This window comes from Poecilia reticulata, linkage group LG22, assembly GCF_000633615.1.
Source record: "Poecilia reticulata strain Guanapo linkage group LG22, Guppy_female_1.0+MT, whole genome shotgun sequence".
NCBI lineage: Eukaryota > Metazoa > Chordata > Actinopteri > Cyprinodontiformes > Poeciliidae > Poecilia > Poecilia reticulata.
This window is the reverse complement of record NC_024352.1, coordinates 4,415,660-4,429,757: the sequence shown is the minus strand read 5'-3', so window position 1 is coordinate 4,429,757 and position 14,098 is coordinate 4,415,660. Positions and strand designations below refer to the sequence as shown.

The following is a 14,098-nucleotide window of genomic DNA, read 5'->3' as shown; positions in this document are numbered from 1 at the left end:
CGTTATGGCGACGGAAATGCGCAACGCAGCGTCCGTGGCCTGAAACCTTTATTTTGAAAACAGGTCATTAATCCCGCCTCCTCAGGTTGGTAACTCCGTTAATGAATCTCGGTGTCATTTCTCACATAATTTTAATTTRTTTATTTTAAAGAAAATTACTTATRCAATTTTACTTTGCTCCTTTGTACTCCTGCATTGCTCGTTCATATAAACACCATTCACTCTTTCAAACTCATAAGATACAAAGTCAAACGTATGAGATAAAGTCATAATTGATAAGTCTTCAAGACTGTGGAATCATTGTCGTCATCATTTATTTGTGACTCATTTTTCTCTTATTGTGTTAGTTTTTTACCTTTTTTTACGATGGACCTTTTTGTGTCTGGAATAAAGATTGATTGATTGATTGATTGATCATAATTATGAGATACAAAGTCATAATTTCGACATTCAATTTAGTAGTTTTGAGATTAAAAAAATATGAAACACATTAAGATTATGTTGTTGATGTTCAATTAAAAAAAACATGTAGTTGACGTGAATGAGAACTGCATTTTAAATGTTTTAATGAGGAGGTCTTCAAACTAAAATATTTAATGGTTTACAGTTTGATGTAAACACTGAAGTTTCACGTTCAAATAACGTATGCTTAGGCTACATATTATAATGTTATATTATTTTAGGTATTGTTTGTAACTGTCTCGTGTTGGAGGGAGATCTGATTTCTCYGATTTCACGTGATATTTCAGAGGAAGTCATTTAAAAACTGGCAAAGGAATAAGTAGCTATTGGACTGGAGAAGCAATATAATTGAACAATTATCATACAATGTTATTATACAGACATAAAAACGTAAAACATCTGGTAAACCCATATGTTTTATCACTTGCCATTTTGTGYTGCCTTTTTATTTTCAATTATTTGTCACACACCAAAAAAAAAAAAACAGTTTCAACAATTACATTTTTCTTTCTTGAAGGTTTATTGATTGATTCCATCTTATGACTGAAGAGCAGTTTCAATTGTATCTCCCATCTTACAGTGATTGACCGGCACTTCTTGGACTTTGCAAACGGCAGGAAAACAACTTAACTTCTTGACTGACAAAGTCAAACTATCAAAAGACAAAAGCAATGACTGGAATCAGGTCTCAAAAAAATGAAACCGTCAGAAAATGATCCACAGTATTTATAAAGTTGAGAGAGTATGACTRAGTCACCAAAATGTAAAGTTCTTTTCAAGTTGGAACAAAGAAAGTTGGTGGAAGAAGAATAATTGTGAGTTCATCTGAAAGGCAGTGGGTTTGTTTTTAGCTGATAAAAAAACAAAACAAACAAACATAAAGCATAATCAGATTTAGAGGCTGATGTAACAGACTCACTTGATGAACAGAATACTGCAGATAAAACTACCTCTCTTGTAGTTTTTCCCAAACAACCTATCAGAAGCACGATAGCAGTGACTCAGACATCCCCGGTGGAAATGCCAAACAAGCTTCGACACATTTCCCTCGTCGCTCTCAGCTTCGCTCTCCGCTGACAGAATCCAAAGCTCCAGACAGGCTTGGTGTCAGACACATTTGGGACCAGCAGTGTCCATGTGCACATTCGCAAACTGAAATCTGCCATTTTTAATATTTCTTGTGAAGTAATTGTCTTCCTCCTCCCTGAGTGGTTAGGGTACCAGTCATACCAGCTGCAGCACCATTTGGATACCCATTCATGTTAAACCTGCTGTACGATGGTCGGACATTCCCATCATGTCTACACTTGCATATAATTGTTTGAACAGATCGATGCGACGCCATCAGGAATCTGGAAGTTGATCCCAACGATGACCCAGACTCGTGCAGCTCCGTTATTCTCTTCAAGACATCTCGGCTGATTTTCTTTTGACTTTTCCACTGTTACAAAAAAAAACAAAAGAAACAACAAAAAAAAGCAGTGTGTTCCAGGTGTGGAATTAAAACACATAGACAGGTGTGACTCCAGCTAACTCAAATGTGTTGATTAACCTATCAGAAGTTTCCAAAGCCACATCATCATCATCAGGAGTTTCTCTTATTGTTTAAAGAGATAGAAGAATAGAATAGAAATATCTTTCATTGTCCCACACTGGGGAAAATTCAGGTGCAACTGCAGCAAAGTGACACGCAATTGAGTCATGTAGCTTCACACAAAGATAAAAGTATAAAAATATCAAGTAATATGAATGTATAATTTAAATAAAGGGTCAAGGGTTGCATTATTTTGAGACTTAAGGGGAAGAAAGCAATCTGTCATGTTTGAGGWTTTGTGMAGGACCTTTGTGCAAARATCACACCTGATAAGATAAAGTACATTAATCGTCCCTCACAGTGATCAGACTGCAAACGAGCAGAGAGAATGGGAGGGGAAAGACATAGCAAAGGGGTCAAAGGTCAGGATTTGAACCCCCCCTAGGCAACAGCCCCACTGGCACAAACAAATCCTGCTTTTTAAAGTATTGGTCTTTGCCTGTGGGTTTAGACAGTTGGTGAGCTGAACTGAATGCTCACTTTGTGTCCTTAAAGCGTCCTCGGTTAAACTCCAGTTTAACTTCTGCGTCCAGCCAGCCGGTGTTATCTAATGCCAGAAAATTCTGTACCTCTGAAACTGTAACCACAGGAGTTCAAAACAGTAACAGAGGACATGTGTTTGTGGTACATAGGTCAGAAAAAAATAAATAATCTGACCTGGTGACATCCCATTTTTGCAACTTATGTGCTGATCAGTGTTGAGTTAGTACAAGGAGAGACAGACAGATAGTGAGCCCAACCAAATAAATCAAATATGGATCAACTTGTTGCACATAAACAAGAAATGATGAAGGTCAGTGGAGTGTTTTGGGATTGATGTAAAATAAGACAAAAAAATCCCATTAGTAAATATATTGATGATAATAATAATAACAATAGTGAAATAAAACAGAAAACCTAAGAAAAAGAAGTTAGCTAACAGGATAAAAGAAATCATCACTAAATAATATCTCAGGAAATTGTAGCCAAAAGTGTGGAAATGATCAGTGTCGCCATGATGTGTGGTTGTGAGGATTGGACCCAAACGCTGTCGGAGGTGGGGAACAGATGGTGGATATTTAATGAGAAATTAACAAAACAATGAGTTACAAAGCAACAGGGAGGACAAGGGGAGCGAGAGCAGAAACAAACGGAAACCAGGTACAAGGAGGTAACAGAAGAATCCAGCGAGGAATGAAGGAGACTGGAACTGTCAGTGCTGGAACGATGACATGGAACTGAATGATAACTGGGTGCAGCTGTGAGGGCGGAGGAGAAGGCAGGCTGAGGGAGAGAGGGGGGAAGATGGCACAGTTTAGGCAGAAAATACAAAACATGAATAATTATAACCAATAATAACTAAACAAACACCAAAAAAGGCTGATCGAAAGAAAAGACTGAAGCTAAGRCTAAACATGGATGAACAACACAGGTGGACAAGCAAACAGAACTCATGCTTCAAATATAYGTACCTAGTTTGGTTCAGAATCTTCACTCTGTAATCTTGGACCCAAAGTCAGGGCTAAACTACAGTTAAACTCTCCTGTGGTCCGGAGCCCAAAGAGTTAACTGCTCTGGATTAAGAAGAAAAATCCCAGCTCAACCTCAGAGACCATATCTGGCCAGACAGAAGACACCTGAACTGCACTGTCCACGGCTGACTGGGAAAAACCTCAGCGTCAGTCAGGATTTGACCCAGAGACGAGTTTATCCAACATGACAGAATGAACTCTGGAGGTCAACACGAAGGTCAACATTCTGCACTGTAGAGTCATTGCATAAATGTTGTTTGATAAGAAAATACTAAATAATTACCTATGCACAGTCATRAGTCTACATATTCATAGATTTTGACTTATTTCAGTTTTACTGATTGAGTGACTTAGAAGGTTCTCCTTCATAGATCATGTTTTTTGTCCCGCTGTGGGGAACRCCTCGTCCTTGTCAGAAGTTTGAATGAAAGTCAGCCTTGCATGAATGGCAGCAGTAGGCGCCCAGACCCTCACAGTGTACTGTAAATAGGGCTGCCGTAGCATCAGTCAAAAAACATTTTCATTTCACTCAGAAGCTTGTGGACAACCAGACCTCAGTGTGCAAAGCCAAACAGTCTGCAGGGGCTKGAGCCCAACCRCACGGTTTGTCTGTTAGCTTGTGGAAAGTCGGCTAGTGCTACTGTGAAGAAGCAACACTTTTACACTGATTTAGCAAGTAGCAAAGCTTCATAAAACAGTGGAAGCAATGCCTTACACCATGGCAGCTAAGAAGACATTGGTTTGCAGAGGTTTTTCCAAGTCCAACTCCACCACAGTGGTAATTAACGCCGTGCAGGTACCTGCTTCCTCGGCTCACGGGGAGATATTTCACYCTTATCTAGAGAAGCTGTGAGCTCCATACCTGTGTGGMGAACTTTAAATGCACATGAGCCAGTGTTATCAACACCATTCAACATGCCAGAGAACTATCAACCACATCTCTGCAGGAGCACAAGCTGAAAGTGTTTGAAAGCTGGTGTGCAGACTCTCGCACAATCTCCCATTGTTGGTTGATGGGGTTGACCTCATAGGACCTTATTGATAAAGGCAATAAAACAATTTTGCACAGAGAAGATATTTGGCGCTGTTTCAGCCTTTCATATCGGCTTCAGGGCTGAAAAACAGCAGACCAACATCCATCAGTGAGTCATTACATGAAAAACTCACACAGCAAAATTACCCAGAGGCTCCACCATGCAGCCTTCCCACTGTTTTAGAGGCCATTTCTTCTTCTCATTTTGTTAAATACCATCTCCACTGGCCAAAGAATTTGCCTATTTGACATTTTGAATATAAATAAATTTAATGGAAACACGCCAATTTAGAAAAAAAATTAAAAATCACTTTTCAATAAATAGTTTTGGCGCGAGGATGAGGTGGTTTTTCTAGCAATATTGATATTGGTTTATGTTGCGCCACACGAGTCACATGACYGACAACTGGACGTTGCCACTGGCGCAAACCACGAAGAAGAAAACGACAGGAAGTAATCGGAGGATTATGGTGCAGGTATGCTTTTTTTAGTGACTTGGTTCGTGAACAAAATTATTCATATTTGATTTGAATTGTGTTTCTCATTTAATGGGATCACAGCAATTGCGGATTCATTTTTTATTTTTATTTTTTGACATTAGCGGAATATTGACAAAGTTTCCCGCACATTTGTAATGGATACAAAGCTAGTCATGCTAATCGGGAGAGTGGCGCTAGCTTCTCTTAAGTGATGGGCTAACAGAAAGTGGTGCATAATGGTGAAGTGGAAAGAATGTGATCTGTGGGTAATAATCTGATTTTAGTTGAATTCATTGGTTGCAAATGTTTCAGCTTCAAGTCTTTTTGCAGTCTACCAGCTCTGACATCTAAAGACTGAATGTTTTTTTTTATTTTGTCCATTTTGTTCTTGCAGGACAGCAATGAACATCACTTTTTAAGTCTAATACCAAGCCGGGTAATACTGCTCGGCACCTCGGATCCGTTCTTGTATACGTTTCTTAACAGAAGTGGGCGTGGCTTCTGTCCTAACCCTAACCTCTTGTGGGCGTGGCTTCCCMTGGCCTCTGTCCTAACCCTAACCACTTGGATGCAGGACACCATCAAGGTCATTTCTGTAGCGCTAATTTCATTAGACAGACATGTTGACAATGGCTCTTGTGCCAAACGTAAGCAAAACGGGATGGTTGATATTAGAAGAAAGTACTTTGTCAGAACCTTAACTGGCCAACAAAACCGACGACACACACAACTGTGAAAATTGTATAGAACAGTTTATTAAATTCAGACTTATAAGAAGTCGTATTCCAATGCGCTCCATGGCATGAAGCGCTCAGTGTAGCGCCAACCCACAAAGGATCGATCACGCCCACGAAACATAAATAAACCAAATCGACATATTTACAGTTCAACACGGACAGACGGAGAAATGGGATTGGTGCACAGAGACCAAAGCGTCTGCATGTGCAGGCAGAGGCTTGAGACGCACAATGGAATTGGTTTCCATTCGAACAATTTATCCGAGAAAACTACTCGGGTTTCCGGAAAACAAACAAGGACGGAAAGCCTAGGATGGGATCACATTTTCTTGGTTTGACTGTTGATACACCAGTCAGTAATGCTTCAGTCAGTATACRGAGATGATGCAGTATCTTACCAATGTGGTGGAATAAAGTTGTGAAGGTTTGTCCCATTATCCAACATGTACTTGGAGCAAAATCCAAAAACTCCTGATGAATGATTATTCCAAACCCTCCTGTGAAATATAAACCAATAATCAAAAAGAAAAATTGCAACAATATTTGTCCAAAAAAAAAAAAAAAAAAATGTCAGAAAAGGATTAAAGTAACATAAAAAGTAACAAACAGGGTTTGGTTTTGACGAGGCAAAATCACTTAAAAAACCATCCAGCTTCCACTTTTAACAGGGTGGACCCTGTTTAAATTTGGAAACAGTGATAATTTTATAACTCTGAATCATCTTTTGTAAGCTGACCGGACGAATGAACAAAAAACAAACAAAAAAAAAACCCATCACTTTGACTTCCTCCGTCTGACACAGTCAAGACTAACGTGATCTAAAAACCCTGCAGAGTAATGAAACAAAAACAAAAAACTGCACTCATTGTGAAAAAAGAGAAGGTCTTTAGAAAAGTACAATCATAGAAAGCACAACCTATAGAGTTTGTGTGTGTGTGTAGTTCCAAAAAGCAGGTCATGTGACTCTTCCAGCGCATTAAAACAAAGGCCATGTGGATCACACACCCGTCATCAGGTCCAGGTTCCCCATAGACACAGCAGAGGGGACAAAACAGTACCAACCAACTCTTTTTATGGAAATGCTGTATTGCTGCGACACAGGAGAGCTGCAGAACTCAACCTTTTTTTTTTTTGTAGCGATGCACCGATCTGACCACAGATTTCTTTTTACTTCATTTATTATAAATSCATCAAAACTACAAAAATTACTACTACTTTAGGTTTGCAAATGCATCAACATTTATCCTCATTTTTGAAGTTCAATGTGAAAAAATCCATATACGCTATTAGCCCATATACACTAATAATGTATTTTTCTGGTAGACTTAAAACACCCACCTCCATTGTTTTCTTGTGTATGTTATATMTAATCATTGCTCAGTCTATATTGAAAGTAAAAAAAGATCAGATTTAGGAAAGATGTTAAAGCTTAGTGTGGCATGTGCAACTACAGCTAGCTKCACATGCTAGCTGTAGTTAGCTGTAAGTGCTAATGATGTATTTTTTCTCTATTTGATGCACTTAAACATTACAGATACACGTTTACAAGTTGTTAAAATGTATAGTAAATAAGCTACGGGCTTAATAAGATTAAAAAATTCATCTGGTCTGGACTAAGAAGAAAGTCTGGTCTTCATCTTCCAAGGTTTTATTTGGATTTTAGGCTGAGTTATTGTTGTATTCTTGACTGGGAACTTGGAAAATCTGACTTTGGAATACAATGCGTACCTATTAGCAGCTCCTACACATCAAACCTTTTCAAAATGGGGATTTAAGAGGTGGGTACATGTTGACGTCATTTTGGCAGGCCACCATTTTCACAGCTGAAAACGTTCGCTAGAAAATGGGCAAAACAAAAGTCGGCACGCAACGACCAGAACTCACTGAGGTCTAGCTCTGTTGTAGCAGCCGAACCTCGAAACGCTTCACCGATACTGAAAATGACAAACTTTAGGTCTGCTTCACACAGTAACAACATCCACACCGARAACTGTTTTCATTTTCACTGCTTGTGTATGGTGTGTTCAAACATTGGAAGAATACCAGATTTTTGAGTCTTGGATTTGCCCGTCGAGCTGAAAATTCTCGGTGCATCTTTACAAAAAAAACCAAACAAACAAACAGTTATTGTAACCATAAAAAAGTTGTAGTTTTGTGCGTTTCAGGGGGGGAAATCGCCAGCAGAAGGCCGTGTTATCGGTTGCAGAAAAGTACACTTAGCCGTCTTTCCAAATGGCACTCCGGGTCCTGCAAGCTCCTCTCTGGTGGTTTTTTTTTTTTTCTTTCCAAAGCAAGGCAACGCTCTCCACTTGGTTCCCCAAAAACATGTGAAAACAAACACTGAGAATAATTTCAAAGAGGTGACCACCGCGGTCTTGTCTCCAGGCGGGGGTCACACTGTAACATTCAGCTATCCATTAACGGCAAAGAGCGAACCTCCTCTTTGTTTTCGTCTCTCACAGTATATCACACTATCTTACAGGTCAATATGTAAAAACAAAAAGCCTTTTACAAGCAATGGCGCCTTACAATATGTACAACATTGGTCAAACTTATCTTAACCAAAGGGGCGGAAAAAAAGGGTATAAACAAAGTTTTGCCTTCAACTATGTACAGATAGTAACGAAGATGTGCTAGAAAAGGATTGAGCACCTCAGGAGTTAATCTGGAAAATTTACAGAGAAAAAAGTACTGGCTTTAAGATAAAAAACAAAAAACAACCYCACATTCATTCCTTCATGTTCCCGTCTGATACATGCAAAAAGACACGAGGGCTAGCGCTAGCATTCAGCCTGAGAGGGCAGACGGCCCCTTTCTAAAGGCAAGTCACATCAGGCGGACGGGACTCAAACGCCTCTCTATGCAATACGTCATCTCATATAAAAAAAAATGATTATGAAAAAAAGATGGCCGTCTTCTTTTTTATGTTTTCTTTTTGTTTTTTTTTTTGGTCTTCCAAATCAGGCAGATTGTGTGTGTGGAAACACCACTCGGTGTTCCCACGAGCATCAAAGGCCCCTTGGGAGTGAGGAGTGTCCCCCTGGTTCTTCATACCTGAGGCGTAGCTGTGTGGGATTGAACACTGGCTCAACGTTGGGAGTGAGCAGCACGTTTTGACCGGATCCGTTTTAGTTTTTTTTTTTTTTTTGCGCCAGTGTCGAGGATGATTTTGTTAAAGAGTGAGAAAAGARGCAGTTTCTGAGAGAGATCAGAGGTAAACGCTGCAGAGAAATCAGTGGGCAGGTTTACACACAGCTGGCTGAGAGCAGGATTAAAAAACAAACAAACAAAAAACTGCCCTTTTTTCTTTTGTTTTGTTGAAATACCCACAAGAAAAATGCTTTTGAAAGAGCCTTCCCCTCTTATAAAGGGTGAAAGTTGGGTAGTGTAACGCTGCATGAACGATAAATGACTCAGTGTTTTTTCTACAGTCTACGTTTAAAAAGTTTTTCGTCGCTATTCTCTGGCGGCGAAGTGACCGGGCGGGGCAGGACGGGRGCTTCTCGTGTCGCACGGTATCCGAACGCAGCGTTTTCAGCTGGAGGACGCCTGGCGTGCGGGGCGGCCCATGGACGAGGAGCTGTACGTCCGGGAGCGCTGCCTGACGGCRAGCCGGCACGGCAGCTCCAGCTCCTGGAACAGGGACATGGCAGTGATGTCGGCCGCCTCGGGACGCTCGCCAGGGCTCGGAGACAGCATGCTGCGGACCATGGTCAGCTGTTAACAGAGAGGCGGACATGTTTGGTTTATGAGACATCAATGCAGTCGAGAATATAGTCTGGCAACACAGAGTGGAGGCACTTTAAAGAGTCTGAGAGTCACAGGTTGCGCTCCAGGATTATGTTAATCTCGTTACAAAGTAAACAGCTCTGCTAAGCAGCAGCTGTAACACTCACTGGATGAGTCAGTGTCTGATTTAACAAGGAAAACAACTTGGGCTCAAACCATTGATCACGATTAATCGATTATTTAAACAATCGTCAACTAATTCAGCAATCAGTCAATCGTTAAAATTCCTATTAAGTATCTTCTGTTATCCAATTATTAAAAAATAATCTAATGATCAGCCCTACACTGTACTGATGTTTAAGTCAAGCAAAAAGGACAGAATTTTTCTCAGGTTCTGAGTTTTGTTCTTTCATCCTTTGCTACAAATGATCAAGTGTTCACCAATAGAAAGCTGTCACTGCATTTTAGGGAATAAAATGTGTTTTTTTTTCTTTCTGCCTGTGTTTTTGAATGTATTTATGATATTAGTATGAAACAACCTTAAGTGGTTAAATTTAAAATCCAATTAATCGATTAAGAGTTTGACTAATCGATTACTAAAAACCGTTGGCTGCAGCCCTACAAACAACATGTGGAGTTTTTATTAAAAACACATTAAAGTTATGAATTTCACTTCATATTGAATAAAAGCATCAAATTTGAAAGATTTTATTTTTTTCTAATTCAGAGCTTTAGGCGATAAATTAATCCACATCATAGTTGTATTAGTGTGGACGGGTAATTTACATCTACTCTCTGATAATATTACAAGAAGAAAAAAATGTAATGCAATCAAAGCTTCCACAGATGTTAGTTGTATTTGTAGCCACTAGGTGGCAGCAGATGACCACTCACCTCCTCAGGGTTGTTTCTGGAGAAAAGCTCTGGGAAGCGCAGAGCTCTCACCTCGGTGAGTGTCTGAAAGGAGGAAGGCAACCACCGGTGAGTGAGGAGGCCCTGAAGGCTCATCACAGACAAAAGCTCCACCACTGAAATACTGTACAGGACCTGACTGAGCATTTCAGAGCAGGAAAAATAACCAAACCCGTCACTCCTACCGCTCATACGGTTTCAACTGAGAAAATATTTTACATTTTGACGTTTAGCAAAGAGTTCCTTCTCTGAACTTTTCTCCATTTCATCATGTTTGAATCGCAAGCTTTTATTTGTGATTCAAACCATAGCAGCTCAGAAGGAGGAAATCATCTAAAAGGTGGTGAAAAGTTGCAATTGTTATCGCTCGATATCTAGAGATTGAAATGTTTGCCTCTCTTTTTTGCAAAATAGTTGATTGAGCTTATTGATCGGCTAATGTTTAATTGATAAGCGGCCATTTTGCTACAAGTTTTTTTCTCATATCGAGAAGGCTGACCGTTTGTCATGATATGCTGAAATTAAAAAAGAAGCACATGATTATATTTTAAATTTTTTTTTGTGTGAGCTGCATTAAATGCTAGTTGAATAAACAGAAGATTATCACATTATTAAACTTATTTAGACAGATTACAAACATCTTGATATAAAACCCTGAAGTTTGTTACTGCGACATGGTAAAATGCGAAAAAGTTTAAAGAGGCGCTATTATGTGTTTTACAGCCACATAGTGACATTTTCTAGCACAATCAAGTAACAATGTTAACTTCTTTTTTTTTTTTAATGATGTAGATATCAAATAAGACTTAAAAGAAACTTGACTTTGTAATTTAATGCCTTGAAATTGGGCCTTTGTCTCTTTAAGAAACTGCTGCTCTTTCTGAAGCTCCGCCTTCAGGAAGTCATCACAACATGGCTCCTCTATTTAACAATGTTTTTACCAGCGTTGCTCTGAGAAGTAGCTCTTATAATGAGCTCCACAGATGTGTAGGTTCACCAGCTGTTTGCTAATTGCTGCTGGCTAGTCTGAAGGAGCTGAGTGAGCGAGAGCTGCTCTATGAGGTGGAAGCTTGAAAGCTTCGTGAGGAGGAGCTGTGCTTCAAAGGCGGTGTTAGGTCCAATCAGGTGCCTTGCTCAGCTGATGGTTGCCATGGAGACTAAAGGATTTCTCAGTCCTTTAAAATGTGCCTTAAAAGAATCAAGGCAACACTCCAGGTATGTTTTTGATGAGGGAGTAACATTATAATCTGATGTAAAGCTCAAAAAAGTCGATTTTACATGATACTGCCCTTTTAATAAGTTTGAATATTTCTTCACGGCTCAAATTAGACGTAATAATTAGACGTCTGTGTGTTTGCCGACTCACCCTCACTCTCTCCATCTGGGTCCTGAAGGGGTACAGCAGCTCGAACAGGATCAGCCCCAGAGAGTAGATGTCCACCTTGTGAGAGTACGAGTTACCGGAGAGCTGCGGGGCGGGGCAGAGCAGACACGGCGGAGTCAGTCTCGTGTTTGTGTTCTGTAACAGAGTCACTTCTGCAGCGGCGTTCGTTTCCTTCACCTGCTCAGGGCTCATGTAGAGCTTGGTGCCGACCTGGCCCGTGTGCCGGGTGAGGAGCGGGGCGGGGGTCAACACGCTGGGCTCGTCCTCGTCGTCCTCCTGGTCCATGGCGGTCACCAGGCCGAAGTCCCCCACCTTCACCACGTCGTCCATGGTGAAGAAGATGTTGGAAGGCTGGAGAGAGCAGAGAACAAGTYGAGTTGGTTTRTGCAGCACATATCAGCCACCAGGCAGTTCAGAGTGATTTAAATAATGAAAACATCAGCCAATTATAAAACATCCCATTGTGTCAAATGCATGAAAATCATCAAGCAAGTAAACATCAAATATGTTGATCAAAGTTCCAGTTTTTATTAATCTACAGCAGCTCTAAACAGGTCTGATTTAAATGAACTCAGTGTTTTTACAGTTTTCTGGAAGTTTGTTCTAGATGTGTGGTTCAAAGAAGCTGAATGCTGCTTCTCTATGTCTGGTTCTGGTTCTGGTTCTGGGGCTGCAGAGCAGAACCAGAAGACCTGAGTGGCATGTTTCAAGTAAGCAAATTTATTTCCGAAATGTCAAATTGTGCAACGACGTGGTCCATCGAAACACAGTTAATGAACGACCAGGRCAGTGTCAGTACTGTGGTGGGCATGGCAACCAGACAGAAACAYGTCAAAGCGGTTGGTTATCATTAAGAAGGTATTGATTAGTTTTCAATAGGTTGGCTGATGAATGAATGGTTGAAGATTGGCCTGTATTTATCCAGTAGTGATTTATCCAGATTGTTCTCTTTTTGTCAGTGCTTTAAACTTTCTAAACCCGATAGTTTATTAAAGTATCCAAAATTTGTTGATCCTTTATCCGTGACTTCTCGCTTTGTTGGCTGAAGTTGTAAGTTTGTAGACCAATAAATATTGGCAGTGGTTACAGAAACTAGTGTATTAAAAAAAACTTATAATAAATAAACAAACAATTCTTAGCCTGGTGGTAAGTAAAGCCTAGAGGCCCGCCAGGCTTATAAAACCCTGGGAGAAATCCTGGGTTTAGTCACTGCAGACACATGGGATGCATACCATTTCTTCCTCCTCGGCGCAGGTTTTGCTTGCCTTTACCTTCAGGTCTCTGTGCATCAGGCCCTTGCTGTGCAGGAAGTCGACGGCCTCTGCGATCTGCAGGAAGATGTCCAGACACTGGTTGAGCTCCCTCTGGTCCGGCAGGCACCGCTGAGCCATCCAGTCCTTCAGGTTCTCCTTCCGACAGAGCTGCATCTGGATGTACAGGTACACCTGCAGGAAGGACGCCGTGTTCAAGGACAATCTGACAACAGGACGGCCGAGCGTCTGAGCTGGTCGCTTGGTAATAACCTTTGGGGAAGGCTGGCAGCGCTGGATCGGCTGGGTGGCTGGGAGAGCYAGGGTGAGCGAGGTCGGTCGAGGAGGACTRGAGGAGGCCGGCGGCGCAGCCTCCTCCTGCCTGCTGTGAGAAGAAGAACTCTTCTTCTCCGTCAGCGTTCCAGGACCGGCGGCGCTCGTGCCCGAGTCCGTGTCGGCGTCGGCATCCCGATCGCAGCCGGAGTCCTCGAAGACGATGTCGAAGGAGGAGGAGGTGCAGTCGCTGGGGCCGCGGGGCGGGCACAGCTCGAAGGAGTTGGGGGTGTCAGAGGCGTCGGGGTCGGCCTGGCTGTCCCGCTCAGACATCARGCTGTCATGGCCCGGCAGCGGCTGGAAGGACAGGTCGCCGTCTCCATCATCGGCGCTGAAGCCGGCGTTGCTGTTGGAGAGGAGAGCCTGAGCGCTGACGGATGTGTCTCCGTCTGGACCGGACGTGGGGGACACAGAGCTGGACACGGGGACTTTGACCGACAGCACCTCCATGTGGTCGGGGATGCTCATCGGCCAATCAGTGGTACTGGAAGAGGAAGAGTTATTATTACTACAGTCAGTCCACACGKGAAGACTGGATTTCATTCTGAGGGATTATCAATTCCTCTGCTGAACTACAGGACAGGATGATTTAAAACCAGCTGGAAATACAATGTTTACTAGGAATTTACAGATAAATATGCAACGGGATAAAACTTTATTACAGAGTGGAAAAC

General features: G+C 41.5%; 1 protein-coding gene across 1 annotated transcript in view; it reads right to left on the bottom strand.

The window, feature by feature from the left end:
• Positions 1 to 5,812: 5,812 nt before the first annotated feature.
• Positions 5,813 to 14,098, bottom strand: part of eif2ak3 (eukaryotic translation initiation factor 2-alpha kinase 3) — a 42,699-nt gene continuing 34,413 nt past the window's right edge. The window contains exons 12-17 of the mRNA XM_017302398.1: positions 13,365 to 13,977; positions 13,113 to 13,286; positions 12,019 to 12,192; positions 11,824 to 11,925; positions 10,440 to 10,502; positions 5,813 to 9,533 (exon numbers count right to left, since the gene is read on the bottom strand). Of these exons, the coding sequence (XP_017157887.1) occupies positions 9,351 to 9,533; positions 10,440 to 10,502; positions 11,824 to 11,925; positions 12,019 to 12,192; positions 13,113 to 13,286; positions 13,365 to 13,977 (1,309 nt within the window). The 3' untranslated portion in view covers positions 5,813 to 9,350. The remainder of the gene's footprint in view (positions 9,534 to 10,439; positions 10,503 to 11,823; positions 11,926 to 12,018; positions 12,193 to 13,112; positions 13,287 to 13,364; positions 13,978 to 14,098) is intronic.